The 26,691-nt window shown below is 42.0% G+C and overlaps 1 protein-coding gene across 8 annotated transcripts in view; it reads left to right on the forward strand.

Moving 5' to 3' along the window:
- Positions 1-26,691, forward strand: part of RABGAP1L (RAB GTPase activating protein 1 like) — a 265,566-nt gene that overhangs the window by 219,290 nt on the left and 19,585 nt on the right. For 6 of the 8 annotated variants that reach the window (XM_076339624.1, XM_076339623.1, XM_076339626.1 and 3 more), the window contains one exon: positions 26,320-26,412. In XM_076339624.1, coding sequence (XP_076195739.1) covers positions 26,320-26,412 — 93 coding nt within the window. Of the gene's footprint in view, positions 1-2,523; positions 2,732-3,631; positions 5,882-26,319; positions 26,413-26,691 lie in introns of those variants that run through there. The other 2 variants (XM_076339630.1, XM_076339628.1) reach the window with 2 other exon arrangements.

Genomic DNA, 26,691 nt, shown 5'->3' on the forward strand with positions numbered 1-26,691 from the left:
CTCACGGTAAGATTCAATATTCCTTTTCCTTGGTAGCAGCACTGGCTCAGGGGTCTGGCTCTTTCCTTGTTCCTCTGCCCCGCTGCCTCCATCACCCGTCACGCCGCAGCTCTTTGTGGGGCCATGGATAAACTGCATTGGTAGTTTGGACTGGTCAGAGCCCTGTGCTGCCTTCACTGCTGGAAACACAAACAAGCAAAAAGTCATCCCAGCTCTAATGCAGATTCTTGGCAGACAAGAAGGAAGTTCACGAAGCGTGATATTTCTTCCAGACAGCTGACATTTGAAGGAAACTTAGCTGAAGAGAGGGGATAACTTCTAGTGCCCTTAGAAAGTAAAAGAGGCAGTATGGAAAAGAAATATGAAAACATAAATTAAAAATGTGAATTTAATTAATTAAAAATCAAAAGAGAGTCATGAGTTAATTTAAAAGGCTGCAACATAATCTGGAAGGGACTGAGCTGAATAATAATGAGTATGTACCTGTAGGCTGGCATCCCAGCTACGCTGCTGTTTAATCTTTTTCAGGTTCGTATGGTTTTTAGAAATCAAAATGGGTGGATTTGTTTTAGGGCAGCTTCATGCCCTTGTTTAGCTGTAGTTTCAAGTTAATGTAAAACCTGAAATGAAGTGCAAACTTGACCCAAACCCTTTAAAATTGCAGGCATTAACAACCGTCTCTTTGAGAAACAGAACAAATACACAGAACGGAATTAATTGAGAATATACTTTTAAAAATACAGGGAGTGACCTCCAACAGGCTGGGGGTCTATTGGCTGGCCTGCTCTTCCACCCTTTGTAGTTTTAGAGGTGAGGCTAATAAATAGTTTTACTTCTTTTCATAAGCTTTAAATATCATCTAGGAACTTTGTGGAAGAAAATCCTTACGCAGCAGTTGTTGCATGGGAGCAGGACTAGCTTTTTGTGTGGCATACAGATGATTTGGGGAGGCTGGAAAGGCTGGGAGAGGATTGTTTTGAGTATTTTCTGCTATGTTAGTTTTAATCCATAACGAAGCACTGAATACATTTGTAAAGGTTCCTCCCGCTTTTGCAGTGACTTTGCTGTTAGTGCTTTCCCGTAAGACTGAAGGAGACCAGGGCGATAGTACTGCCCTCCTCTATTATTCATGCTTACAGTAAATAATTCAAGAGGCAGAGCTGGCAACATAAAATGAAGACTCAGAAGTCCTGAGCTTTTCCCTGTGGTGGGCTACACATTTCCATTGAGGGGGAGTGCATGCCAGTGTCACTGGTTTGTTAGGAACGCCTCTGCCCCAGCAATTCCAGCCACACTGACCTCTGCCAGCACTGGGAGAGAAACATTCGCTCTCTCCAGCAGGATGGCTTTGCTGGCTTTAATCTGCGAAAATGAATTTACAATTTTGCCTGCTTTCAAATCAGGAGAATGTGTCGTAGCTGCAAATTGGGAGGATTTACCCGTGTAAGTACATATGCTAAAGCACATCAAGCCCGGATTTTTCCACACATTTGGAGGATTATTTTAGGAGAAACACAGGTGCATACACCCACTTCTTTGGGGGAAAAAAAATAGGCCATGTTATTTGACATTTTAAATAATAAAAATAAAACTTGGAGAAGCAATTGCTGAATTATAGATCAGCCTGAGCCTGGTAACTGCTTTTATCGACTGGTATGGGGCGCTTCTGTGGGCAATGGCCTAGCGTTCAGTGCTCACTTTGAATCCAAAAACACGTCTAAAGGTATTTACCTTCTGACGTCTAAAACTGGAACAGAGTTATGAATAAAATCGCAGTCTTCTCGAAGGCTGCACCAGCACAGCAGTAAATGCTTTGCTCCTTAATTCACTGGGATAACCACCTGTGCGAAGGATGGGCAGCTGCTTCCCTGCCTTTCGCTCCAGCACAGGCGTTTGGTGTGGCCGAGGGCTTGGCACAGCAGGGCAGCTTCCCAAGGGCAGCAACGATGTCTACGGGGGCTTTAGGTGGCACTGCAGGTGACTGAGTGTGTGGACTGAAGATTTGGGCTATCTGCTGTTCTCTGATGGTCAGCAAGCCCTTTGTGGGTGAGGAGAGAACGTAACTGTGCGTTGGGGTTCACAGCATTTGGCTTGTAACCAAGTGTTTTTTCACTTGCTGGTTGTGTTCGAAACAGTTCTTGCAGGTCATTAATGGGTAAGGGAATTGTGAAAAGAGCGTGATACTACCGTTATTCATTCCCATTTGGGGGAAAAAACCCTGTAAACTTATCTTGAAGGCTGCCAAATGCCATTCCAAGTGCTCTGAAAGCAGTTTTATGTTTCCTTATCTGAAGACTGCTGTGATCTTCCCGGATTCATTAATGCGTGAAAAGCAAATTGCAGAAAATGCCTTTATGTTTCAGAAACGCGGTGGCAGGAAGGGAGTGCTTAGCAAGAAGCTGCACATACCTCACATACGTAACGCTTTCCCGTCTATCAGAAGATCCTATCCCCGTCAGATAACAGCAAGACATTCCTGGGGGTGGAGTGAGAGTGAATTTATCTTGGGAGTGAGCAGGATTTTGCTTTGCTAAGCTAGCTGGTTTGCTCAATTCAGGAATTTTCCATTCACCTCTATTATCCACCAGCATATAAATCCAACAACTGTAATTAGGGCTACTTACCTTAATTAGTTAACAGTTTCCTGCAGCTCACCTGTCCTTGTGCTGGCTCTCTCCTGTCGTCCTGACTGCTTGGTTGAACCGCTTCTCCAAAAATTCCTGCTTTGGAGGTATGCTTTCAAAACTATGTCGTGGAGGGGACTGCATTCCTGTTCCTTGAGGAAGGCTGCTGCAAGGTAGACATGGTGTTATACAGAGAAGCACTATTTGATTTAAAGAAATACGAAGCTGCACTACGTGGTTATTATTGTCTTTTGATAGATTATTCATCACTTCAGCACTCAGAGACCCTGGCTGAGGGGAAGGCTCTGTATTGAAATGCTGGGAGGAGTGTGTAGTGCGGCCTGAGGAGGTGGTCAAGGGCATCTCTCCGGTTGCCTTTTTCCTTTCCATTTCCTCTGGTGTGAGCATGCTACCACTATGTCTGGGTGGACATATTTGCTTTGGTCAGTTTAATTCAAAAGATTTAGTTTAACTGGCTTGATACTTATAATTTTGTGCGCCGATTCAGAGTATAGCATAGACTGTTAACACGGATGTAAAATGCAGGTTTGTAGGGATTTGTGGGCAGCTCAGCTCCATTAGCTTGAAATAACAGCTGAAAAACATCCTTTCTAAGGTAAAGATATGCATTAGTGAACATCAAAAATCAGTTGTTAGTTCTTGAGATTGCTAGTTAGAACATGCCAAAATTACAAGCCCTCTGTTAAGAATAGATATGAGAAGAATTATTCGGCCAATAATACAATAGTAACATGTAGATTTAGTTCTGTTAAATCATAGCAACCCTTCTGTTTAAGATGGAAAAAAAAGGGAATATAGGTTCTGGTCCATAATTCCTTATAAATAGAAATGCCTATTGGCTAAATCAGGGAAGGGATCCGAGTAGCTGCAGCTGTGTCGTACTTCTGATCATTTGCATTCTCCACCTCCTGCCCTTATTGCAGAATTAAATTGGTCTCTCATTAACATGGGGATGTTTGTTCTTACACCGCCTGCTCTCTCCCCTGTGCCTACATGAGTATTCCAATGTAACGTCAGTCCCTGTTGGGAGCCTCCGGAGCGGGTGCCCGCGGGACGGGAGGGGTTGTGGGAAGGGACTTTCTTTACCTCTTACAACAGGTGCCTTTGTCAGCACACCTCGGAGGCAGCCAAGGAGGAGCCACTCTTAGCCTTACCCTTTTAACTTTTGCTACAAGAAAAAAAAAATACCCACCCCACAAGGCAAGGAAAGCAAAGAGGAAGTGGTCATTTAAAGCGCTTCGGAAAACCTGAGTGGAATTTAGCATAGCAGGTATGATTTTTGTATAGGTGACACGGAGAGCGATCTCGTGAGCTGGATATCGCTTCAGGATCGGAATCTAAAGTATCTCTGCTGTGGGAATTAATTGGAAAAAAATTGCAAGCCTTTGAAGAAAAACTAAAAAAAATGCACTGTAGGTGCATTTCAAGGAAAAAATACCTTTCTTCTTCCTTCGGGGGTTAAGCATGATCAGAATCTGCTTTAGTCTCAAGGATTTAACCTCAAGTGCTGCATTTTTTGTTTGCCATAAGCCTATTAGAACTCTCTCTGTTTCCTAGCAATAACATGTAATTTCGTCCCCTATTTAAGTGAGAGAGATGTTGGGTTTTTAATCCTGTACGCTACAGCTGTTGCTCAAATTTCCTATTCAAATGCAAATAGCACCTGGTGCTATTTAGATACCCATGTAATCTTTGATAAAGATACTCCAGGAGCACAGGAAAAAGAGAAAAGCAAGGTGGGTCTGACCCTGTTTATTCTGGAAAGCGAGAGCGTAACCATATGCTACCAGCAACCCGAACTGGAAATTTCTACCAGATTTGCAGCATCCAGCACGTACTCTTTTTGGAGACAAATGTGCGGCTGAAATGATTTATGTTTCTTGAGCAGGTATGATTTTTCACCAGGAAGAACAAAAGGCTTCCAGAGAAGATAAAAATGTGGAGGATGAGTCTAAGCAGAAGTGCTCATTTGGTTAGGAGTTTGCCCTTGCTTGAGTCTTCTGAAAGGAGTTTCATTTTGGGACATTTTGTTTGTTTCTTCAAATCACTTATTATTTTCTAGATTTTCATTTGTAGTTTTGAGAATATTGATTTTTAATCTTTTTTTTCAGAATTTTTTCCTTGTGCTGTTTTTCTTCTGTGTTAGGTAGATGTTACTATAAATTAATTGGAAAGTCAGGAGCAATTTGGAAGGCAGCTACGCTGTTTAGGACTCGTAGACAAGAGATACCATATCACTTTTTGATTAAAAGCAAACCAGTCCCAGATTCAGGTTAAAAACCTTCTACTGTGGAAACTTTCAATTGCATAAATTGGTTTTATTTCACTTGTGGAGGTGCGAGTTTATTCAAGGAAGAGCTTACAGCCTTCATTGCATTTTGCATGAGTGTTTTACCCTGTATTACAAACGGATAACTGAAGGACTCTTTTTGGAAGGTTGTGACTTGATGCCATCATCTTCCTGCTAAAATCAAAAAGCATCTACATGGCACAAGATGCAGTTTGGATCTGTGTAAAAGAGTGTTTTTCAAGAGTTTAAAGGAGAGATTTAGAAACTTGTGGAAAATTCCAAGGAATGTCTGAAAGAAATTGTCATTACACCAGTCTCTGTGAATTTACAAATAAGCCAAAAGAAGCAATTCATTGGAAAGCGAGACTCTACTAACAAGAATATCAGCTTTCCGTGGGAGAAAACTGGATATAAAGAATAAACAATTGCTGCAAAGTTTGAGAAGAACAGAAGTGATTCCAATCCTGCTGTCAAGCACTGATGGATCTTTTCTTGCTTAATACTAATCTGGTTTGGCTACTGCTTCTTCATCTTCAGCCTCATACTGGAATTAAAACTACTTCCCTGGCGTTCACCAGACTTAAGCAAATGCCTTTTGCAAGTTGGGTGTTGGGAGTGTGAGCAGGTGTTTCATGGGTGCTTCCCGTGACAATAAAAGGCACCCTTGAGAGGAAAACCCACATGGGAGCTGATTTGCTGGGTCATATTTTCTCTTGTGACACTCCTTCCTCATTAGCTTCTTCAGGTGGGTGTGAACAACTGACACGGAACTGAGCCAAGGTTCAGCCTTGGATTGTCAACCTGCTCTGGCTGCTAACGGCAGCCTGCCGGCAAAATGATGGAAGAAATCTCCATAATGGTGGCTTATGATGCCCATGTTTTTAGCCAGCTGTACGATGAAGACTTTCTGGCCAATCTGGTGGCAGTCAGCAAACCCAAATCTGTGGTAGGTGTTACTCTTGCTCCTTTGCCAATAATGCTTAGGTTATACTCTTTCCAGTAGTTAAGTCCTTTGGCTGAAAGCTCTCTCTTATTTATTTTCTCTTTTTATTACTTTTTCAGAAATTTGCTTTTGTGCATCAACAAAATTAAAATAACATTTTATTTCAGAAGAGATAAGATTATTAAAATAATATCTTTCTGGGCTACTAAGTTTAGAAGAAGGTGATTTGCTCAGTAGGATAATAGTTAAAATAACATTTTTTAAATAATACTGAAATAATTGAAATAATAATTAAACTGGAAAATGACTGAGCTTACCTAACCGTGGAAACGGCACTAAATGATGTAAACGCAGTGATGTGTTTTAGCATGTCAGTTAAAGGTTCAGGCCAGATGCTCAGTGTACACCCAGGGTCTGGGGTGTAGGTCACTGTCATCACTAAATCTAAGAGAATCGGTCTCTTGTATGGAAATGGTGATTTAACACTTTTACACGCTCTTTTGAAATCAGCGTAAGTATCTGTAAAGCCTTTTTAGTTAAACGACCACTTCCTTTTTTCATAAATAGTGTATATCTTTATGTAAATGACATGTATAGTGTGGTCATCTTCCTCCCTCGTGGAGATGCCAGCACTTGTAAGGAGCTGCATTTAAGGCACTAGTTTTGACTCTGAAGTTTGGTGCCAAAATTCATCTTTGGTCTTAAATTCTACAGATGAGCCTATGTGTGAGCCAGTCTACCTAGAATCAATCAAAAGAAGTCTTTGAAAAATAAAAACGCACGTATAGGTGTTGAGCTTAACTTGAAATCAAATACAGTTAACATTTCAGTCTAAATACAAATCAGGCTAATTATTTAGCAATCCAATTAAGCATTTGTGTTTGCAGATTTTGGTCTGTTTATGTGTTTGTATCCAGGTAGTTTGCTAAGCTATGACAAAGGGAGGAAAAATTTGCTTTGTTGCTATCTTGTGTAAAACCTCTCTAAGCCTATTTCCTGCTTGGGTTTTTCTGCCTGTCCATGCTCAGGAAATCTCGGGTGCATGAACTCATCTCTTGCATCTCCCATAGGCCTCTAGATCTAAACCAGAGTTCTGCCCAGTCCCTTTTATTATGATGCCTTTTTCTGTCCCTGGCCTCCTCTAGGCTAGAATTTACAAGGCCCATTAGAATAGTTAGCTAATAAATCTGGAAGTCCAGTATAGACAAAACTGTGTACTTCAATATGACCTGGTTGGAGATTGGGCTCCAAGTAGGCTTTAACTTAACCAGCATATTAGGAGTTGCATACTTTTTCCATGCTGGGTATTTTTAACTATGTGGTATACCTCAATTCATTGTCCAGCCACAACCTTTCCTCTTTTTCTGCCTTAGCTGATTGCTATGGCAGCATTTATTATTTTGACTGGAAGCCCAGAGTAGCATCGTTCCTTCAGAGAGGTACCCGTGTTGCAATAGGATTAACAGGAGCCAGGTACTCGCGCACAAGGTACCTGCCAGCAGGCTCTGGGAGAGGCCCTTTTGTTCAATTTCTCTGAGCAAATGATGACAGTGACAGTGGGGTTTCCTGGATGCCTCCTGTCCTGAACTGCCTGCGTGCTCTAGAGCCAGTTCTGCAGTTGTTTAAATTAAAACCCTCGTGGTAAGAAAACATTTCCTGGATGGCTTACCCTATAATTTAAATCTTTGAAAAGTGCTGCTTAAATGGGCTCGGTGATGGCCTCTTAAGTTTTGTATAGCTTCGGAGCAAAAGTAATGGACATTGCGCTAGGTATCTCTAGATTGCTCCAGATCAGCTGCAAGTGACTTGGGGAGAGAGTAACTGGTGTCAAGAGCACCACCTTACAGCTCCACCTGATTTTTACCACTCTGAAAATGTGATGAAATAACATTTTTTTAAAAAACATTTCTCTATGAAGTAACCACCTATGTCCTAGTAAACAGAGATACTTACGTGGAACAACTGTGGGAGGGGGAAAGTATCATTATTACTATTATTTATAAGATTTGAATGATTAGTGTAAGTATGTGTTCTTATCAATTCTTTTCCTGAATCAAAGAGTATTAACATGTTTCAGTGCATTATGTAGTAGTAAATAAGTTAAGAAATGTGTTTTTCACAGGGTTTACATAGGAAATACTTAACTACTCTTTTAAATGGTTTTGAAGTATTTTAAACAAGCAAATAATGGTGCAAACAACCTGAGTAGGTTTAAGATGAAGCTCGATAGGATTAGACGGTGCGTGGGAGCCTGCGCTACCAAGGGATGGGACCTGATGACTCAGAAAGTTTCTTTCAGTTCTCTGCTGCCATGTTTAATTGTGGAACAAGCTGCCAGTTGGGATAAGTTGGGGCAAATCCTATTGACTCTGTCCTGGTCATTTTACCGGATTGCACAAAGGTATGTACTGTACATAAAGTAACATTCTGCAGAAAGAATTTGCAGAGTTTTCATTTGTTCTGAGAGTTCATGTTAATAGCACAGGTATTTTTGCAACCTAGGATTCATCTGTTTGTTAGCAAAATCCAGGTTTCATTTATTTTTAAAGGAGTTTCTAGTATGCTGCTCTGGTTGCAGAGAAAAGTTAAAAAAAATGTTCTTTAAAGGCTTTCATCCTGTTCTGCAGTTTGGATGCCAGGATGGCTTTGTTGTAGTGCCAGAAATCTTGCAACTAGTAACTCATTATAGTTCATTTGGATTGTGCAATAGGTCAGAGCACACAGGAGGCTCTCTTGCACAGAGGAGAGCTCCATGTGTTACGATGTGAAGTGGCAAAGGGTTAATACTGAAACCAAACCAGGCCTGGATGATCGCTGTTGTGGGTTGCTTATGCTTAAAGCCAGCCTTTCTTATCCTTCTGACATGTCCAGTGCCACATACGTAATGAACTTTGTGAGGAAAATCAGAATCTCCTGTTTCCCAGGTCCCATCAATTCTAGTTGTATTTTTCAATGGAAAATGTGAATTTTTCAGTGGAAAGCGTAGCAGTGTTTTTGTAGCGTTGCTTTGATGCACATAAATACCAATTAAACAGGATGTAGATGATCTGAGATAAGGTTTTGTTAAATATGCTCCAAAGCAACACTGTACGATAGCAATCCTCCAACGTATGTTTTATTAAATTAGTCATATTGCAGCGTGACCATGACACACGGTTGTTTTGCTATGTGGTCTTGCTTCCAAGATTTCAAGTTACTCTGAAACTACTTCGCACAGACATGCAAAGCAGCCTATAAAAGTGGACTGCTGTGTAGTTTGTGCAAGAATTGAGTAGCTTTACTCCAGGGAATTTCAATTCTCAACTTATCTGCAGAAAACTTGGACCCAAGGGGTTATAAAAATGGTATTACTAAGTGGTATAATCCTCTTAATCCAGAGTTGAAGGACATTCTTCTGGAAAGCTTAATTGTATTTTCATTTGCCTGCCTGCCTTGTTGTGTTTAGCTCTCCTGTTCAAGGGAATGATCAGCCATTTCATAGAAATAATTTGTGGTTACGCACCAACAGACTCTGCCACATAATGATTTCTAGGCTCTTAATTTCCCATCAAAGCCAAACTGAGGAGGTTCAAAGCGGATGGGTGAACTGCAAAGTGGGTGAAAAACTGGGTGTCCTGGCAGGTGTGCAGGGTGTAGTAGTCAGTGGGTTGAAGTCTAACTGGCAGCTGGCTAAAAGTTGGGTTTGGGGGCTGATACTGTTTAACATTTTCAGGATGCGCCCTGCTTTTCAGATGGCAAAAACTTGGTTTTCAGGTCATAAAAACTCGAGGGTGAGTGGTGGACACGTGGGAAGGCAGGTCTGCCGTTCAGAGGAACCTCAGCAGGGGTGGGCTGAGAGGAACCTCCTGAGGTTCAGCAAAGGCAAATGCAAAACCCTGGGTTCCTCCCTGGGTGGGAATAACTCCATCGTCTGTGCAGGCTGGGGACCAAATGTCTGTATAGCATTGATGCAAAAAGAGTGTTGGGAGTTCTGGTGGATGACAACATGAGTGAGCAGCATGCCCCAGCAGTGACGAAGGCTAGCTGTGCATGAGAAGGCATTACCAAGAGCACAGCCAGCATGTCCGGTGAAATGGTTATTCCCTTCCACCCAGCAGTTGTGAGGCTGCGTCTCACGCACTGAATATGGTTTTGAGCCCTGCCTGGAGAAAAGGGATATTCGCAACCGAGAGCGAGCCCAGCGGAGGGCCACTGGGAAGGCAGGGGGCCGACTGCACGAGGGAAGGATGAGCGGGTTGGGGCAGCTTAGCCTGAAGAAGAGACAGCTCAGGAGGGATCTAATTGCAGTCTCCTGCCACCTAAAAGAAGGTCCTAGAGAGGATGGAGCCAAACTCCTTTCAGAGGCACACAGTGAAAAGACAAGGAATGGTCACGATTTGCAGCAAAGCAAATTCTGGCTCAGCATAAGGGAAAGCAGTTCTGCCCAGGGAGCCCCTGGCATCTCCATCCTTGGAGACTTTCAATAATTGAGCAGCATGCTCTGACTTTGAAGCTATCCCTGCCTGAGCAGGAGGTTGGTCTATATGCCCACTGGAGAGCCCTTCCAATCTAATTTTCTCTATGAGTCTCTAATTCTGTCTTGTGTGGAGTCTTGCGCTGAGGAGGAGCTGGCAGCATTTGAGCTTTTGAAGACCATCTTTCTCTGGGTGGCATTACCGCTGGCGTGCTGCTGCTGTTGCTACTGCCAAAGGAGGAGTAAAAGGGAATTTGGGTGGTTGCTGTTACGAGAATTGGCTCTTTCCAGCAGATATAATCCTTGTCTGTGCCCTTCCCTTCCCAACAGAAGGAGGGATCCTGCTCTCAGGATGTCTCTAGGAGCTGTCTCACCTCTGCCCCTTCCTCCTCTGTGGGCCAGGAGCAGCCAGATTCTGCCCTGATCCTCTCACCCTGTCTTTGGAGCAGGAAAAATTTTCTTACATATATGCATAATAAAATAAAAACTTTTATTCATTAAACGCATGATGCAGAAAAACAAAAGCTCTAATCGTTTTGTCTTTCCCTTCCCTTGACTGCTCAAGTTCCTTGTCTTTTGTGATTTCAGGACGCCGCTGCTCTTTCTTTAACTCTTTCGATTTTTAAAGATCTTGTGTGTTCCGCTCACACTTGTCATCCTTCCAGTTTCATTAGCTTTTCTGCAATTTCTTTTACCAGTACAAATCTTCAGTCTCCCCAAAAAATCAAATGAGCCATGTTTATATGGAATAATAAAAATAACATTAAATATCACCTGAATTTTTGTTTATAAAAATTCTACATTTTTATTCTGCTTTAAGGAGTCAGCCCCACAATGTTATCTTCTTCCCCTGAAACTCATCTAGATTTGAAGTTGGTGAAGGAAACTGCTTGTATAAAGCTAATTAAATGGATCGTCGTGTCAGACTGTAGTTTGCTTACTAACTTATTTTAGATTTGAGAGTGTAACTGATGTATACGAATATTAGTTTGGCTGCAATTTTTTCTCAGTAAGATTTGGTTGACACCTTTGGATGTTAAAACCGAACACATCAAAATGAAATCTCTTCCTTCCTTGGATTTCCCAGGTTCTAATGTCTTGGAGTTCCATCATATTTAGGAAAACTGGCACAGCTTCTGAAGTGACAGTGTGAAACCCCCGTATGTCCGCTGTCATATACAAATCCTCGTAGGCCAGAGAGGAGGTAATTTCCCCCCAGTGGGTAAGCTCCTGGTCCCTCCTGTTGCTAAAACCAGACTTGATCGTGGAGCAGACACTTGTCTGATAAAACTCGCAGAGTGCTTGTTTAACATACACAAATCTAGCCCTAAATGTGAAATTCATAAACAGTGAAGAAGCATATATTTTGTATTATGGTAATGTGTAGCTGGCATAAAATTTTATTCTTGCTTATGCTTATTTGACCTTCATCACTCATTTGTTATTGAATATGAAAATTAATAATTGGTACTAAAATACCTTGGGCTATTTATTTCTATATTGCATCCTATTTGTTTTCTGCTGTCCTAAACCTTCAATGCGCAGCACGTTTTTGCTGCTGCATATTATTAATGCGGAGTAGAAGCTGTCAAAGGTGAAGCCGTAGCCTTTGGTATCGGGGCAGAAAACAGTCATGGCATTTGGCAAGTGGGAAGGCATGGGAGTCAACTTCCCACTGCATGAGGAGTCGTCAGCTGCTGCTGGGTTGCACCCAGCTGTGGTCTTTGGTATTGCATCAGTGCACATCAGTCTAATGGTTTTCCTGTCTCTGTTAAACGCTCTGTGGTGCAACCTGTGTCTGACAGTGTCACTGTGGAGCCCATGTTTGGCATAGAGGTTCAATTGCATGGAAGTGAGAGAGGTGGTTCATCCTGCCCACTCACTCAAAGAGGTTAAGGCTAGGCAGATCTTCATCTTTCAATTATCTAAGCTTAATCTCTTTCATCCAACTTCATTCCAGTAGCATTTTTTGAAAATTAAAAACTCTATTAAATGCTCTTCTGGAAAAGCATCCGGCTCTCATTTGAGTGTAACAGGAGGTGGGAAAAGGTATCATTTTCCACAGTAATCTGTTGATCTCTAGCTGTTCAAAATATGTTTCTAGCTTCTCATTTAGATTCATTCTGGTTTCAGCTTCCTGTCTTGGATCTGGCATGCATTTTTGTGCCAGAGTACAGCAGTCTGTACCATTACTTATTTTATCCCTATGAAGGTACTTGCTGCGACCAACTCAGCTGTCTGTGCTCTCTTGTACAAACTGAGGAGCTTGAGCTCTTAAACCTCCTGCCGTGAGGCATTTACACCCTGCACAAAACAGTTCAGTGGCTCTGCTCCTTATCCTCTTCATTCCCTGTCCCATCGTCCCCCCCTGCCCCTGCATCTCCCAGGACTAGATGCAGTTTTCCAGTATTGGTCTCGGTGACGATCCAGGGTTAAAACTTCCCTAGTCATCCTGCTTTTTCCTATCCTTGTGCATCTCAGGGCTCCCATCAGCCTTTCTGCCGCAGCCTGACTCTGATGGCAGTTACATTTTTCTCACTGCTAAGGTGGTCTGTTATTTCCTGCCCTTCTCCCTACACCAGTGTTCCCAGTTCCACACGGCAATGTATGGCCTCCTGAGTGGTGCTGATGCAGCTACTTGTGGGGCTGTGTTATGAATGGTACTGATACAATTAAAAATAAACAATTAAATTAGCATATTTTTGAAGGATTATTTTGGTCAGCTTGCCATCAAGCAGTGAGGTGGGAGGGGGAGGGCTGTGGAGGAAGAGCTAGGACTTGCCCAGCGGATGGCAGGCTGCTTTCACAGCATGTGCCTCCCGTTCCCCCATCCCCCATTCTTCCCAGAGAACAGAAAAGTTTCCAAAATTTTTGGAAAGGTCCAAATGGTGCTTTCTTGGGACTGATCCCATCTCTTCATGGGATTCAACCCCAGCTGGAGGTCTACTGCTCTGTGCTGCAGTAAAGCCCTGCATACATTTGGTCTGGGGTCGGCCCAGCGGTGTGTTTCATTGGAGTAAGCTATTTCCAGGAATTCAAATATATGTGTGTAATTTTCTGGTTCCTTCTGCTTGTTCTTTACAGCCCTTTCTATCCATGCGTCATCTGAATTTTATTAACGGGACTGTATTTTTCACTTCCAGGCCACTGATGTAATGTTTGACAGTGCTGGATCTTTTATGAGTCCCAGAAGACACCCTTTAGGATGTCATTAACCAAAAATGAAAATGTCATTGAATAATGATTCCCTTTGACAATGGCTTTTTGACCCATTTCCTAAGCTTTTTAATTCATGCTTTATGGCTATCGGATACTCTTCTGGGGCTTGGGTTTTTTTGTGTTTTTTTGTTTGTTTGGTTGGTTTTTTTAAATAAATCTATCATGTGGTAGTGAATCCAGTGCTGGAGAAGACTGTTATAACTGTAAAATTACTTTTATCAATCAAACCTGTAGATAAAGAATGAAATGGGACCTACAGTTTATAAAATCACGTTGGTGTGGAACCAGTTACATTCCTACTCTAGTTACCGGCTGGATCCTTATCAGCTCTGTAGAGCGCGTGTGTGAGTTTCTGGATTTCAGCTAACCAGCCAAAGTCATCCAGATGGTTTGGTTTGTGGTTATTAAATATTGGTAGTACAGAATTTTCTTCTAGTCTAAGTGAATCTCTACCGCGTTCAAGGATTTACTAAAAATGAACATCGGTGGACTGGAGATCTCATCTGCTAGTTCTGTCGGTACTTCTGCTCTGCATAAAAACCTGCAGCCTGGTTTCCAACAGAGCAGAGCTGTTTTCTGGACAATTCTGACTCGTCTCAATTATAATTATTTTCGAGCTCTAATTATTAATGCATATGAACAACGCTTAGGAATCCTCTTGTTTTCAGTATGCTCTATAATCAAGTCCAGCCTAATGAAACTCAAGAAAGAATTTAAACTTTTTTCTTCTGCATTTAGTTTCAGTTATTGCTTTATTTGTCCCTAATTAGTTACCTATATTATTTTCTGTTTATTTTCTCTTCATGTTTGAAAGCATTTCTTCCTGCTGCCCTTTTATTGTCTTTGGATCAAGAGGGAATTATTTAAGCAATGTCTCAAACAGACATTTTATAAATAAGAACAGAATCTTTGTGATTAAACATTCAAAAGTGGGACATTTCAGTATTTTGGAGCTTCCTCATTTTCTTCTTAAAAAGAATTCCAGGAAAATCGACACAATTCCAACACAAATTGTCACTTGAGAAACAGACTTCTGTTTCTGTCGTTGTTACAAGCCCATTTGGGAGAAGAAATTGGAAATAAGTTTCTAGACATTATTGGTTCATTAGGTCTTTAGTTTTAATGACCTTGAACGTGTTGGGTATCAGCATGAAGCTTTGCAATTAAAGAAGAGTAGGTGATGAGTTACTTTGTAAGGCCATATTTCAACATTTAAATGCAGAAATGGTTAAATTAGAAACATTTAACTTATTTCTCTCCCCACAGGTGAGGTAGGTCAGGTAAGATTGATACAGCCACTTTATATCTGTTAGATACAGTAGTTAGATACATATTAAGATGAGAAAGTGAAGTGAGTCACATGAGAGATTTGAAGGTCCTGAATTCTAAGCCTTCGGCTTTCTTGCTGCACTTTTCTTTTCTTGTAGATTGCCATTATATATAATACATTACACCTTAGTAAAGCTATATACAAACCCCAAAGCTTTGTGTGTAATCATAGCAAATGCAACATACATGTATTTACCGGTGTTCTGTCAGTATCTCCATGATCAGTATGTTCATCAACTTTGAAAGAAGTGCTAAAACTGGATGAAGAGGCAGTTAATCTCTTTATAGAAGCCTAATTTCTTAACTACTAGAAGATGGATTAGAAAGTTTGTGTAGGTGAATGTGTTAGTTAAAAATACTGTCTTCATTGTCTACAACAATTTTCATTCTTTTTGAACCCAGTTCTCAGAAGAATTTGGCATAAATTCACTACCGAGGTTGGAAAATGCATTTCAGTGTTTTTTGTCTTGTTTAGTTTGTGCTTGCATGCACCGTTCAATATGCACATTTTTTCTTTACTGCTTCCTTCTAGCTGTGTCAACATGAACTCACCAAAAAAAAAAAAATCCTGCATTGACTGGAATGTTAGTTATGCTGGCCGCCGATGTTTTAAAGCTGTAGGCTTGTCTTTTTTGCTAAGAAAAATCCAGATGGTTTGATTTCAGAGTAGCATCTTAGCTATGCCAAGACAAAGCTTACTGTATATACAAAGCATTGTCGTTTTGCTACAAGGTAGAGTCACCAAACTAATCCCAAGTTAAGATATCATGGCATTTGTTTGTCCTTCACCTTGGAGATTATAGAAGTTAAGTGTATAGGGAAGAACAAGCACACAGAGATTGTCCAGACGCAGGTTGAACTTCCATAGCAGGTCAGGCAACACTGAATTCTGTTATCCCAAAACTGAGGGTCTCCTTTCCATGGCAAGAGGAACGGGACAGAGAGCCTGGAAAGAAAATTGGGCTTGCTTCTTCTTTGTGGCTGTTGGTATCGGACGGTGAAAATAGTGGAAGCTAGACGTTGCTGCTAATATTAACTGGCTTCCTTTTCTGCAAAAAGTGGGTGTTTTCCCCTTTGTAGGAGCCCTTTCTTTTATAGGGTTCTCTCTTCAGTGGCAGCAGCAGCAGCTTAGCTTTCCAGCTGAAGTTGGCAGCACGGCCACATTTCATCTTCCGCCTTCAGCCCCTCCTGCCTGATGCAAACTTCTTGCTTTTGTCAGTGCTTAAGATGCTCTTGGGATTTTCCCTGCTAGATGATGAAGTAGAGGGTCTCGAGTTCATTGGGAATTGATTAGCCTGACAGGGTCTCAGCTAGACATAATGGATGAGCGCAGGTCTCTGCACAGGGAAAGTGGCAAACTCAGCCAGTAGTGCTAGCGGTGGTGGTGGAACCATAGCTGGGGCAGTGAAACAGCAGGTTTAAAAAACCAAAAAGCAGCCTCATATACACAGGTTTGCGAATCGGTACGCTTGCTTTGTATCTCTTGGGGCTGACGTGCAGTGCTGCTGTGCGTTCCTGTCCCCAGGGATGCTCTCCAGCAGCTGCTTACACTACATTAATGGCTGACCAGTGCTTTTAAACTCTCATGGCCTGCCCTTCCTCCAGTTACCTGCCAGCTCCATGCCAAGGTGTTTTGCAGGTACCATGGAGGCTGAAAGGTGCAAATATGGCAAAACCTGAAGCCTCTTAATGAGGCACTGAGGAAACGTTCTCAGCAGATGAAGGAATAGAGAGAGAACAGAGCAGGACAAGGATTAGCTATTGCAGTAAAATGCTTCAGTGAGCGTTTCTGGTACCTTGGAAGTTGGACACTGTCCCACTTGTATTTTCAAAATGCTGATCATTTAATGTGCAGTTTTAAAGACTTTTTTTTTTATTTTAGGATTTTAGCAGTTGTGTTTATAGAGCTGGGCAAGCAGAAAACAGGCAAAGCTTTTGAGAAGATGCGGTAAAAGTTGTGTTAGTTGCTGAAGTATAGATAAAAGTATTTGATACAACAGAAGGGATTGTGGAGCCCTGAATGTAAGTATATAATGGTTCAGCTTTAATATAGAAAAGGTATGTATTTTCTGCTAGTGGAGTAATGCACTAAAAAGTAATTGCTATTAGTAGCTTGTGGGTTTGAAATATTTATAAAAGTAATGAAAGGTATTTTAACATCAAGGACCTCACCACACATCAGAGAAGCCTGACGGTGATTTTAAAGATGCAGATTTATAGTGTGACAGCATTACAATTTTCTTGATACTGTGACACAGAATTGATCTAAAATAATATTACCACGTGTGTTCAAAGAATACTATGAGGTACTTTACTGATGAATATAGCTTACCCGGGCATATGGTTTAGAGTTGCGATCTACCACCCATCCTCCGTTTCAGGAAGTAGGATTTTTTTTAATGTCGCCCTTGTGCTGGGCATGGAGTGTGACAGGAGACAAGATGTGGCTTGATAACGCAGCAGAGTCAGAATCTAGTCTGACAGACAGCTGGTTTCACCAGTCTCGTGGCAGGTTTCAGAAGATGTATTCAGCCAGGGGTTTATTAGCTGAAAGCTGTTGACTCTGTGGACTATTACGTTCAGTGTGACAGGTTTTACAGCCTTGGTAATACCAATATTTTGAACCTGGTTACTGACCAGTTGCTAGCCTTGTGTCGGCAGTTTTCCATAAGTGTGATTGTGAGACAGGTCTGTGTTAGTTTCAGGATAAACAAGGTTGGAAAGCACACCCTAACACAGCACAGCTAGGAGAGGTTGTTTCTCTGCTAAGTGATGCAAGAAAATCACCGGGGACTTTTTCCTGAATTTCTGATTCTGTTGTCACAGGGATGGTGGTGAAGACTGCACTTGTCTTCCCGCTTGCCCTTCTCTTCTATTGCTGTGATGTGCCAAGAAATACAATCAAAGCTCTAAAATTTTTGCGGGCATGGGTTAGATGTAAATCAAAATGAATGATGTACCTCTAAATGGGGGAGAGTTGAGGTCTAATTTTGCATAGTCACCGAGGATACGTATAAAACCTTTAGTACCAAATGCTGCATACCAAAAGGTGCGTGTATGTAAGACACACAAAATCACATGGAACTGTTATGTTATGAGGTACAAACCAATGAATAAATTCCATGCTGGAAAAACTGCTGCTGTTCGTAGTAACTGTGTTATGCAGAGCAGGGCCTTGTCCCAGATGGCTGGTCAGAGCGTCAGTTCCCCCAGTTATCTGATCCTAATCTGTGGCCTTGGGATATATAGGTAGTTTCATTTACCCTATATAGTCTTTTGTAGCAGAGATCTCGTTGTTCAGGCATTCTTTAAGTTATGTTGAATAATAAGAATGACCTGTACCCGGATATTTTCCATCCAGAATGTTTCAAATATTTGTATCCTTAACCACAGTATTCCTGTTGACCAGAGCCAATTTAAGTGCAAAATGGGTGCTTGCTGACAAAGTGGACATAGCTGTTTCCTTTCACGGTGTGCATCTGTCCTGGTTTCGGCAGGGATAGAGTTAATTTCCTTCCTAGTAGCTGGTACAGTGCTGCGTTTTGGATTTAGGGTGAGAACAATGTTGATGACACACCGATGTTTTAGTTGTTGCTGAGCAGCGCTTACACTAGTCAAGGGCTTTTCAGCTTCCCATGCTCTACCGACTGAGAAGGCTGGAGGTGCACAAGAAGCTGGGAGGGGGCACAGCCAGGACAGCTGACCCAAACTGGCCAAAGGGACATTCCATACCATGTGACGTCATGCTCAGCATATAAATCTGGGGGAAGAAGAAGGAAGGGGGGGACGTTTGGAGTGATGGCGTTTGTCTTCCCAAGTAACCGTTAGGCGTGATGGAGCCCTGCTTTCCTGGAGATGGCTGAACACCTGCCTGCCAATGGGAAGCAGTGAATGAATTCCTTGTTTTGCTTTGTTTGTGTGCGCAGCTTTTGCTTTACCTATTAAACTGTCTTTATCTCAACCCATGAGTTTTCTCACTTTTACCCTTCCGATTCTCTCCTCCATCCCAGTGGGGGGAGTGAGCGAGCGGCTGCGTGGTGCTTAGTTGCCGGCTGGGGTTAAACCACGACAGCATCTCAATGCTAAAGCCCTTATCTGTACGCCAGAGGAAGCACTTTTTGTCTGGGTGAGCTGCTAGACATCAGCTGCAAGTATATAAAATAATCAGCCATTTTCAAGCACTGCTTTTAAGCCACTCAGGGTGTCTCTTTTTTGCTAAAACAAATAGAGTTGAAGTGGATAATAAGCCCTCCATATCTCAAAGTGAAAATGAATTTTTGAGTGCTGAAAAGTGATTTGGGGATCTGAAGAGGAGTGTCTTGAAGAGCCTCTGCCACAAGGCAGAACATGCTTTCCTTGAGCTTTTTTTTTTTTTTTTAAATGCAGATTCCTCTGCAGTCAATATATGTGCCTCTCAAACACAAGCAGTGTGATGAGTGCAAAAGTAGACGCCGGTGTTTAGAGCTACAGTTCAGGGAATCTGAATTTCTCGTTCTCTTTTCCTGTGTTGCCACTGGATTGCTGTACAATGAGGCTTATTGAATATCTCTCGGTCTCAGCTTACTCTTTTAACTTACTTAACTGTATTGCTAACTGAGCCTAACTAAGCAGATCTTTAAACAGCAGGGCTATGGAAGAATAATGTGTTATGCCAGGTTCAGCAGGTTTAGGTGAATGGAAATACATTCTAGAGATTAAAATCTGACAAAAGGATATGGTGTTGGAAATCATCCAGCGTCACTGACTGCGGCCACTGCCATTTTGAATCACAGTAAATTGTGCAGGTACTCTGTAAATTTTGCAACCTGCCTTTCCCCTCTTTTTATAAATTCCTCTGGGTGTCTCAGTTGCAATTGAGATATTTTGATAATGAACTGATGTGGAAGAATTAAATAAAAATAAAAATTCACAGCAAAGCAGGTTTCCTTTGCCTCCAGCCAGCTTTCAAATTGGATTTGTGTTATCCTGAAAACTCTCTTCAGGAGGTCTTACACCTACAGAGCTGGCAACGAGGTGACTTGCTGAAGGAAGAAAACTCTCCCCCTGCAAGGAAGGGATACTTAGGTGTGCTGGTGTGGAGCAAGCTGCTTTGCTGATATAAAAAGAGCATTTCTGTAAGTTCTTCTTTTTTCCAAAAGCCAGGTGGAGAGAGATGCTGTTCTGCAGCAGGCATTCAGACAGGCACGCATGAAGCAGACGATCTCTCCAACACAATGTACGTTTCCAAGGAATTTCAGGGAACATCTCCTTCCTGCTGGCAGAGATGATAAAATAGCATCTGACATTCAGGGCTTTTATTGTGCTGTGTGCAACATGCGAGCTCGAGCAGAATAACAGCACCATGGACCCACCTTCATCCACTGCAATGAGAGGTGGATAATCAGCCCAAGCACTGCACGTTTTGTGCTGCAAGCTTGCCCAAAGCCAGGCTGCGATGAGGATAATGCTAGAATCAGATGTGTGAGAGGCTGCTTCACAAAAACTTTTTGATCATGTTGCCCCAAAAACAGGGGTTAGACAATGTTTAATGAGATTTGTGGTGTGTTTTAGAGTTGAGGGATGTCTGGGTCCTGAATGCGATGCTGTAGCTAGGTGAAACACTGATGAGGGCTGTTCCATTTGATTTCAAACCTGTGGTGAAACCGCTTGTTATCAGCGAGCCCTTCACCGCACGGTGACAAAAGGAGAAATGGGAATTCTTCAAGCTGTGTTCCAGCTTGTGAATTTTCTTTAGGTAGCAGCTGATTTTAATCTGTACATTTTTTCTGCAAATGAATGCTGCAGATTTTCTTCTTTGCAGACTACCCAGCGCAAAGAGAGTTTTGTGAGAAATTATGATTTGCCCTTTTTCTTCTCAAATTTCATGCTTGTGGCTAATATCTCATTGGAGATACAGTTGTTCAGATTGTAGTGTGCAATATTTAAATATGACATCCCACTCACCCTCTTTAAAGTCTAATCCAAGAGACGAGTCTGTTGTGTCAACATGTTACTGTGGGTTTTGTTCTTTCTTTTCCATCACTGCATCCTCCCAAAAGAAAAATAAATTGCTTATCTACTTCTGAATCTTATTCCCAGTGACAGATACTGTAGGATACTTCTTCATGCCTTTTGGCAACCACATTTTAAGAAAAGGACGACACAGTTATGCATAGCAATGACTGCACAGACCAGGAGAGCACTGAGTTAGTGTCTTCATATGGTTTTTTTTACATTAAAGCCTTAATTTGGCCTAATAAAGTGTTTAAATAGAGCTATATTATCCTTCCTTGACCCTTATTTAGTTGTCTTTTAAATATGAAGTATTAACTAGAACAAATTGATACAACAACTTTGAGCATGAACTAAGATGATGCGTGTGATTTGAAATTTGTTGTCGCTAATCTGCTGTCTGAGATTCTGTTTAAAGCTTACAGTCTTCATATGACACACTGTGGAGAACCAAGTGTCATTTTGAAATTAACTTGCTTTTAATATTGTTTTAAATCATAATGTGAAGAAAATTAAGTACGCACAAGCGTAACTCAGATCTCCTCAAGAGGGGCACACGTAGCAGTGGTTTGTGAGAGCCACTTGCAGCCAGTACTTGTGGCTGTGTGCAAGGGCTGAGCCAAGTCTGAGTGAGCCCAGGCTGAGCTCAGGCTGGTCCCCGGCTGGTCCCATCACCTCTGAGCCAGGCTCCCAGGCATCACATGTGCTTGGAAATGGTCCTGCTTTGCAGCAGTGGGAAAAGTCTGGACTTATCATGGGGATCGCAGCCCGAGATGTGTGTGATGGATGGATAAAAGGGAAGCTGGGCTGCGGCCAGTGCCTGCAGTTGCTACCAGTGCTTGCCCAAAGTAAGCTCGGGGTCTTCCGCATGTCTTCAGCACACAGTGTAACACTGTTTTTGGAGGGATGCAAGTCCCCCACCTCAATCTTGAAATACCAAGCAAATCCATCGCCAGTGAAACAGAAAATTAAGTCACCTGCTTCAAAGAATGGGACAGGAAAGCATTGCACATTTTGTTAATTGGCTTTCTTCTTTTTTTTTTTTCCCTTCCTCACTGAGGTGAGAACTAGAGAGGAAAAATATTAAGAGTGCAGAGATCACAGAATGTTGGCTACAGTTAGTGTGATGGAGCGATCTATTTTTGGAGTGTTTATGCAGTGCTAGATAGAGAAAAGAAGTGGCACTCTGGGAAAGAGATACTCTGCTCAGTCTGGCATTGTGGCGGTGCTGGAAATTAGAAATCAGTTAATAGGATTTTTCTGTCTGGATCAGCCTCTGGCTGTCTTCAATATGTTCAGGAAATCACTTTACAGCTCTGCTTCCATTTCCCTGGCTGTCAAATGAACATAATGATAACTACCTCTTCTGAATGCTCGTGCTTCATTAGAGCAATAAAACATTTCGGAGGAAGGAGTCATAGATGTGTTATTTATTAATCCAGCAAGGTCAGACTGAACTGTCTGTAAACAGCTGAAGAAATTGCAGAATGACGGAAAGGTCTCCTGGAGCTGAGTGGATGCTGATGCTCGGCACACTGCCTGTGCGCAGGATTGCCAGAGAAGGTGAAGCAGATCTTTCCAGCCATGTCTGAACAGGGAGGCAGCTAAAAACAAAGTATGTTTGTTTCTCACCTGCCACATATCACCTCACTGCGGTGAGTCCTTTGAGTGTTCAATGCAGTAGCCTGCTGGGTTTTTTTCAGAAAGAGATTTTGCTTGTTCAGTTCTTCTGTGTGGATGTTTTATTAAGAAGCTCTGCATAGCTTTTTCTGTACGTACAACTAGTTGTGACATGATTTTATGCTTGAACACAATAAAATAAAATGAGTCAAGGAGATAAGATACTGAGATAAACAGATGAGCAATGTTTATAAGCCACAAGAGCCTCCTAAATTTGATAACCATCAGTTCTAGCCAATATACCCCATGGTGCTAAAGAAAGAAGAAACCAATATTGCAGAAGCTTTTACAGAAAATTTATGAGCATGCTTTGTTCAGGAGCAGTCCATGAAGATTGAAACATAGCTAGCACTATGTACTTACTTATGAAAGGGCTTACAGAGAAGTCCCTTGTTGAATTCACAAACTGTTTCAGGGAATTAAATTGGGGAATATGGAAATGGGCTTTTAAATTTTTTTTTTCATTTATTAGTGTATACCCAGAAGAAGAAAGTGCTGTAATAAATTATCAAACTCCTTTGAGTAATGTGGCTGAATAGACAATAACAGTGAAGCATAGTCCCTGCCAAAGTTATTAAGCATACCTGCTCAAGTTTTTGTTTTATGGGATAAGTGGATTAGTATGGACTGGTTTTCTAATAGGAATTTCCCCCACCCTCCCACCCACCCCCAAACCCTTAAAATAGACTTTCACTGTGTTAGGTACTACTTTCCAGTTAAGAAATAGATACTAACATGCATAAGTCAGGATATTCTTTCAGCGAGCACAGACGCCGTTTTCTATGTCACAACATGATGCTTACACCCTGATGCTTACACCTTTTGTGATTTGATCCCTGTTTCACGGATTATTTACTGTTAACATTGCTAAGAAAGTGTTGCCATGCGGTTTGCTTGCTGGAGAGCATGCCAGGCACATGGACCACCCTTCATCCCAGGCCACAGCCATGGATAGCTCCTGTAATGGTGAAAGAAGTACCTCATCCCCCATAAAGCCACAGAGGACCCACGTGTGGTCCTACTCACAGCTATGACTTAAAATTTAAGAAAGTAAAGTTGAGAACATATAGGTAAGAACGGTTGGTGGGAAGAGTTACCATGCATTAAGAAATGGTTGTGAATTGTCAGTGAGTGGAAACAGGGACTGTGAAGGCAGTGGAGAGCAGAGTTAAACGAAGCAGCTGATGCTCGTTCTCCCCTGCTCATCATATGGTTTTTGATGTAACATGTTCAGATTAGTTTCTGGTGTTGTCGAGGTGGATGATTAAGTGCCAGATAGACTCTGTGCAAGTTAAATTCTGCCTTAGCTCATACAAGGTGAAACCAGAGAAATAAGGCTGCTCTCAGGCAGCTTAAAAAATTAACATTTAAAAAACATGCAAGGAGAGCTGCACGCTGGTGGCTGCTGCATGTGAGGTTGTGTTACCAAGAAGCAGCAGTCATCTCTTCATGTACAGGCTCAGCCTCCCTGGTGAGGGACAGCTGTGGCACAGTGCTCAGTGTAGGCATTTGGGTCATAGCGGTGCTTTATATCCCATTTGCTCTCTTGGTAAGAGTTACTTACTCAGATCATTACCTTTATGCTGTATTTTGCCTGTATCTTCTGGATTATAGAAAGAACTATGATTTTCGTTCACAAGTAATTTAAGCACATCTTGTGGTTAAAGCGAAAAGGGGGATGCTGCTCCAGGCAGCTGTAAAGGTGAAGCTGTTGGTGGGTTGCTGCGGTGGTCAGTGGAAGCAGTCCCCGACACCCAGCACCGGGCTGGGCTGCATACGGCACTGCTCATGTAAACGTGGGGAAAATGGTGGTGGGGGAGGTATTCATGCAGCTGCATGGATGGGAGGTTCGTGTCTCTGTGCAGTGAGACTTACTTCTTATGTGTACTTTAAAGGCTTTATCCAGTCTTAGTGAAAAGCATAAAAAATCAGGACAATCTTTGGTTGAACAGATCATCTTCTAAGTTACACCTATGTTGCATCTTTTGCAATACTGCGCCACAACGTCTCCCTCATATTTATCTTCATTTTGTGCTGGTAGCATATTGGAGCACAAAACTCCACAACAGCACAGGAGAACTAGGTTTGGAGGGTGTCCTCGTAACACCCCAGCCTGGGAGCCTTGATCTGCTTCTCTGCATAAGATCACAGTAAGAATTGTGGAAAGAGGGAATAGATTAGGCTTTGGATGTGTGGTTGGTTCACTTCATTTAGAATACTACTTGGAAATGATTTCTTATTCTTGAATATTAAGTAGCCTCAACAGTTTCAAGTTGCAGCTAAGACAAAATGGGCTGGTTTGCATCTTGAATGTTGCTCAGTTGAAACATAAAAAAGCACCTCTGATTTTCATTTTCATTTCATTGTGTTTTGCGCTATTAAGTGTCATCCAAGTTAAATTCTCTTGTATGTTTGTCCAGTGCTTCATGTTTTTACATTTACCCTTTTCTCTTTGCTTTCTTTAGGGGGGTTGGTTTAAGATTTCATCAGTAATTGTGGGCATTGGTACTGCTTTATTAGTGCTCCCTGTCCATTGTGCTTTGCAGATCACGGGTTTCACGTTTTCTACGTGTACCTCCCAGAGGCCTCTGCAGCGACACTGAGAACTTGCTTGGTCCCTTCCTGTACTGCAGAGGAAGGAGGTATTTGGCTGAAAACCAATAAAGGGAAAACAGCACCAAAACTACATGTAAACGCGTATCTCTGCTCATTGGCAGTAATTGTTTGCCCTAAGGCAAGGTGACAGTGGCATGTCCTCACACCAGGAGTCAGCTAGACACGATCAATATAGGCAAAAGGAACAGATACATACATAACAGATCCAGGAAAAGCATATGTTTACAAGTCATGACGGTACATGGCGTTAGGGATCTTTCCAGCTGCCAGCAGATGACTTGACACTTAGGGCCGGCTTCTTGTTGTTGTACGGTGGGGACAGAGTAATGCTATTAAAGGTCTCCAGAGAGAGATGGGATCGCTCATATAGCGCAGCGTACCCAATTAAAAGGTTAAAGTAAAGCAGAGGATCTCCATGCTTTGTTTAAAAAAATACAGGTGTTATTTGTCTACCTTGTTTTAAGTTGAAGCTGTGGTTTCCCAGAAATCAAGCTGTCTGGGACTTGACCTTTCTGCACGGTTGTTTACTGAATTTGCTTGTGATTTCTATGTAGTCGCCTCACTGTTTCCCTGCTGCGGCTGGAAGCGGGCACTGCAGCGTCTCCACCTTTGCCTAGGAGGAGTCTGATGCCAGACTTCATGAGAGCATTGGTCACAAGCTATAATTTAGACATTAATACTCCTTCAGCAATAAAAAACATTACTCTGATCTCCCCCAGGGAATTGTCCAGTCCTTTTGCGTACACGCTCCTTTCTTCTAATCTCACTTTTAACAGTTTTCTTGCTAAGTCATTGTTTTGTTGATTCATACCTATGAAAGCATATTTTCCTCTTCCCTGTTCTCTCACTCCTGTCGTTCACGCTTTTTTCCTTCTTGTTACTCTTATTAAAATTACTCTACTTCACTCTTGTTTTCCTTTAAATATTTGAATAATTAACAGTAGGCACAGAAAGATTTCTGTTGATGTGAACTGTATTGGTAAGTGTTTGACATGGCTTGCTGAGTAGGGAAGGGGGGGCAATGGGGAGCGACTTTATTCAGCAGCGGTTTTCCAGCACTTCCTTGGCTTCCTGTTTGCAAGGAGAGCCTTCAGACAGCCTTTCCAGTGTTCCTCTGATCTTTAAATGCATGTTTTCCAAATATGTTCCACAGGTGCCAACAAAAAAGCTGAAGAAATATGAGAGAGAGTACCAAACAATGCGAGAGAGTCAGCTGCAGCAGGAAGATCCTATGGACAGATACAAGGTACGGGAGATGCTATATGGGAACCTGTTTCATTGGCTAAATCCCTTGGGGAGTGACTCAGTTCCAGCAGTTAAGCAGAGGTGCGTGTACTGCGCTCACCTCTCTGGGATACGCCAATGCAGATCTTAGGGAAGTTAAGTGGCAGGTGAAACTCATCCCCTTTCTTGAACAAGCAGTTTGAACACTTGGACTTAAGAGTTTTTTCCAGGAATATTTCAAGCACCATTTGTAACTCTCAAGACATCTGCAAGTAGCCACATATAATATTTTTCTTCTTTC

This window comes from Aptenodytes patagonicus, chromosome 5, assembly GCF_965638725.1.
Source record: "Aptenodytes patagonicus chromosome 5, bAptPat1.pri.cur, whole genome shotgun sequence".
In the NCBI taxonomy this organism is placed as follows: Eukaryota; Metazoa; Chordata; class Aves; order Sphenisciformes; family Spheniscidae; genus Aptenodytes; species Aptenodytes patagonicus.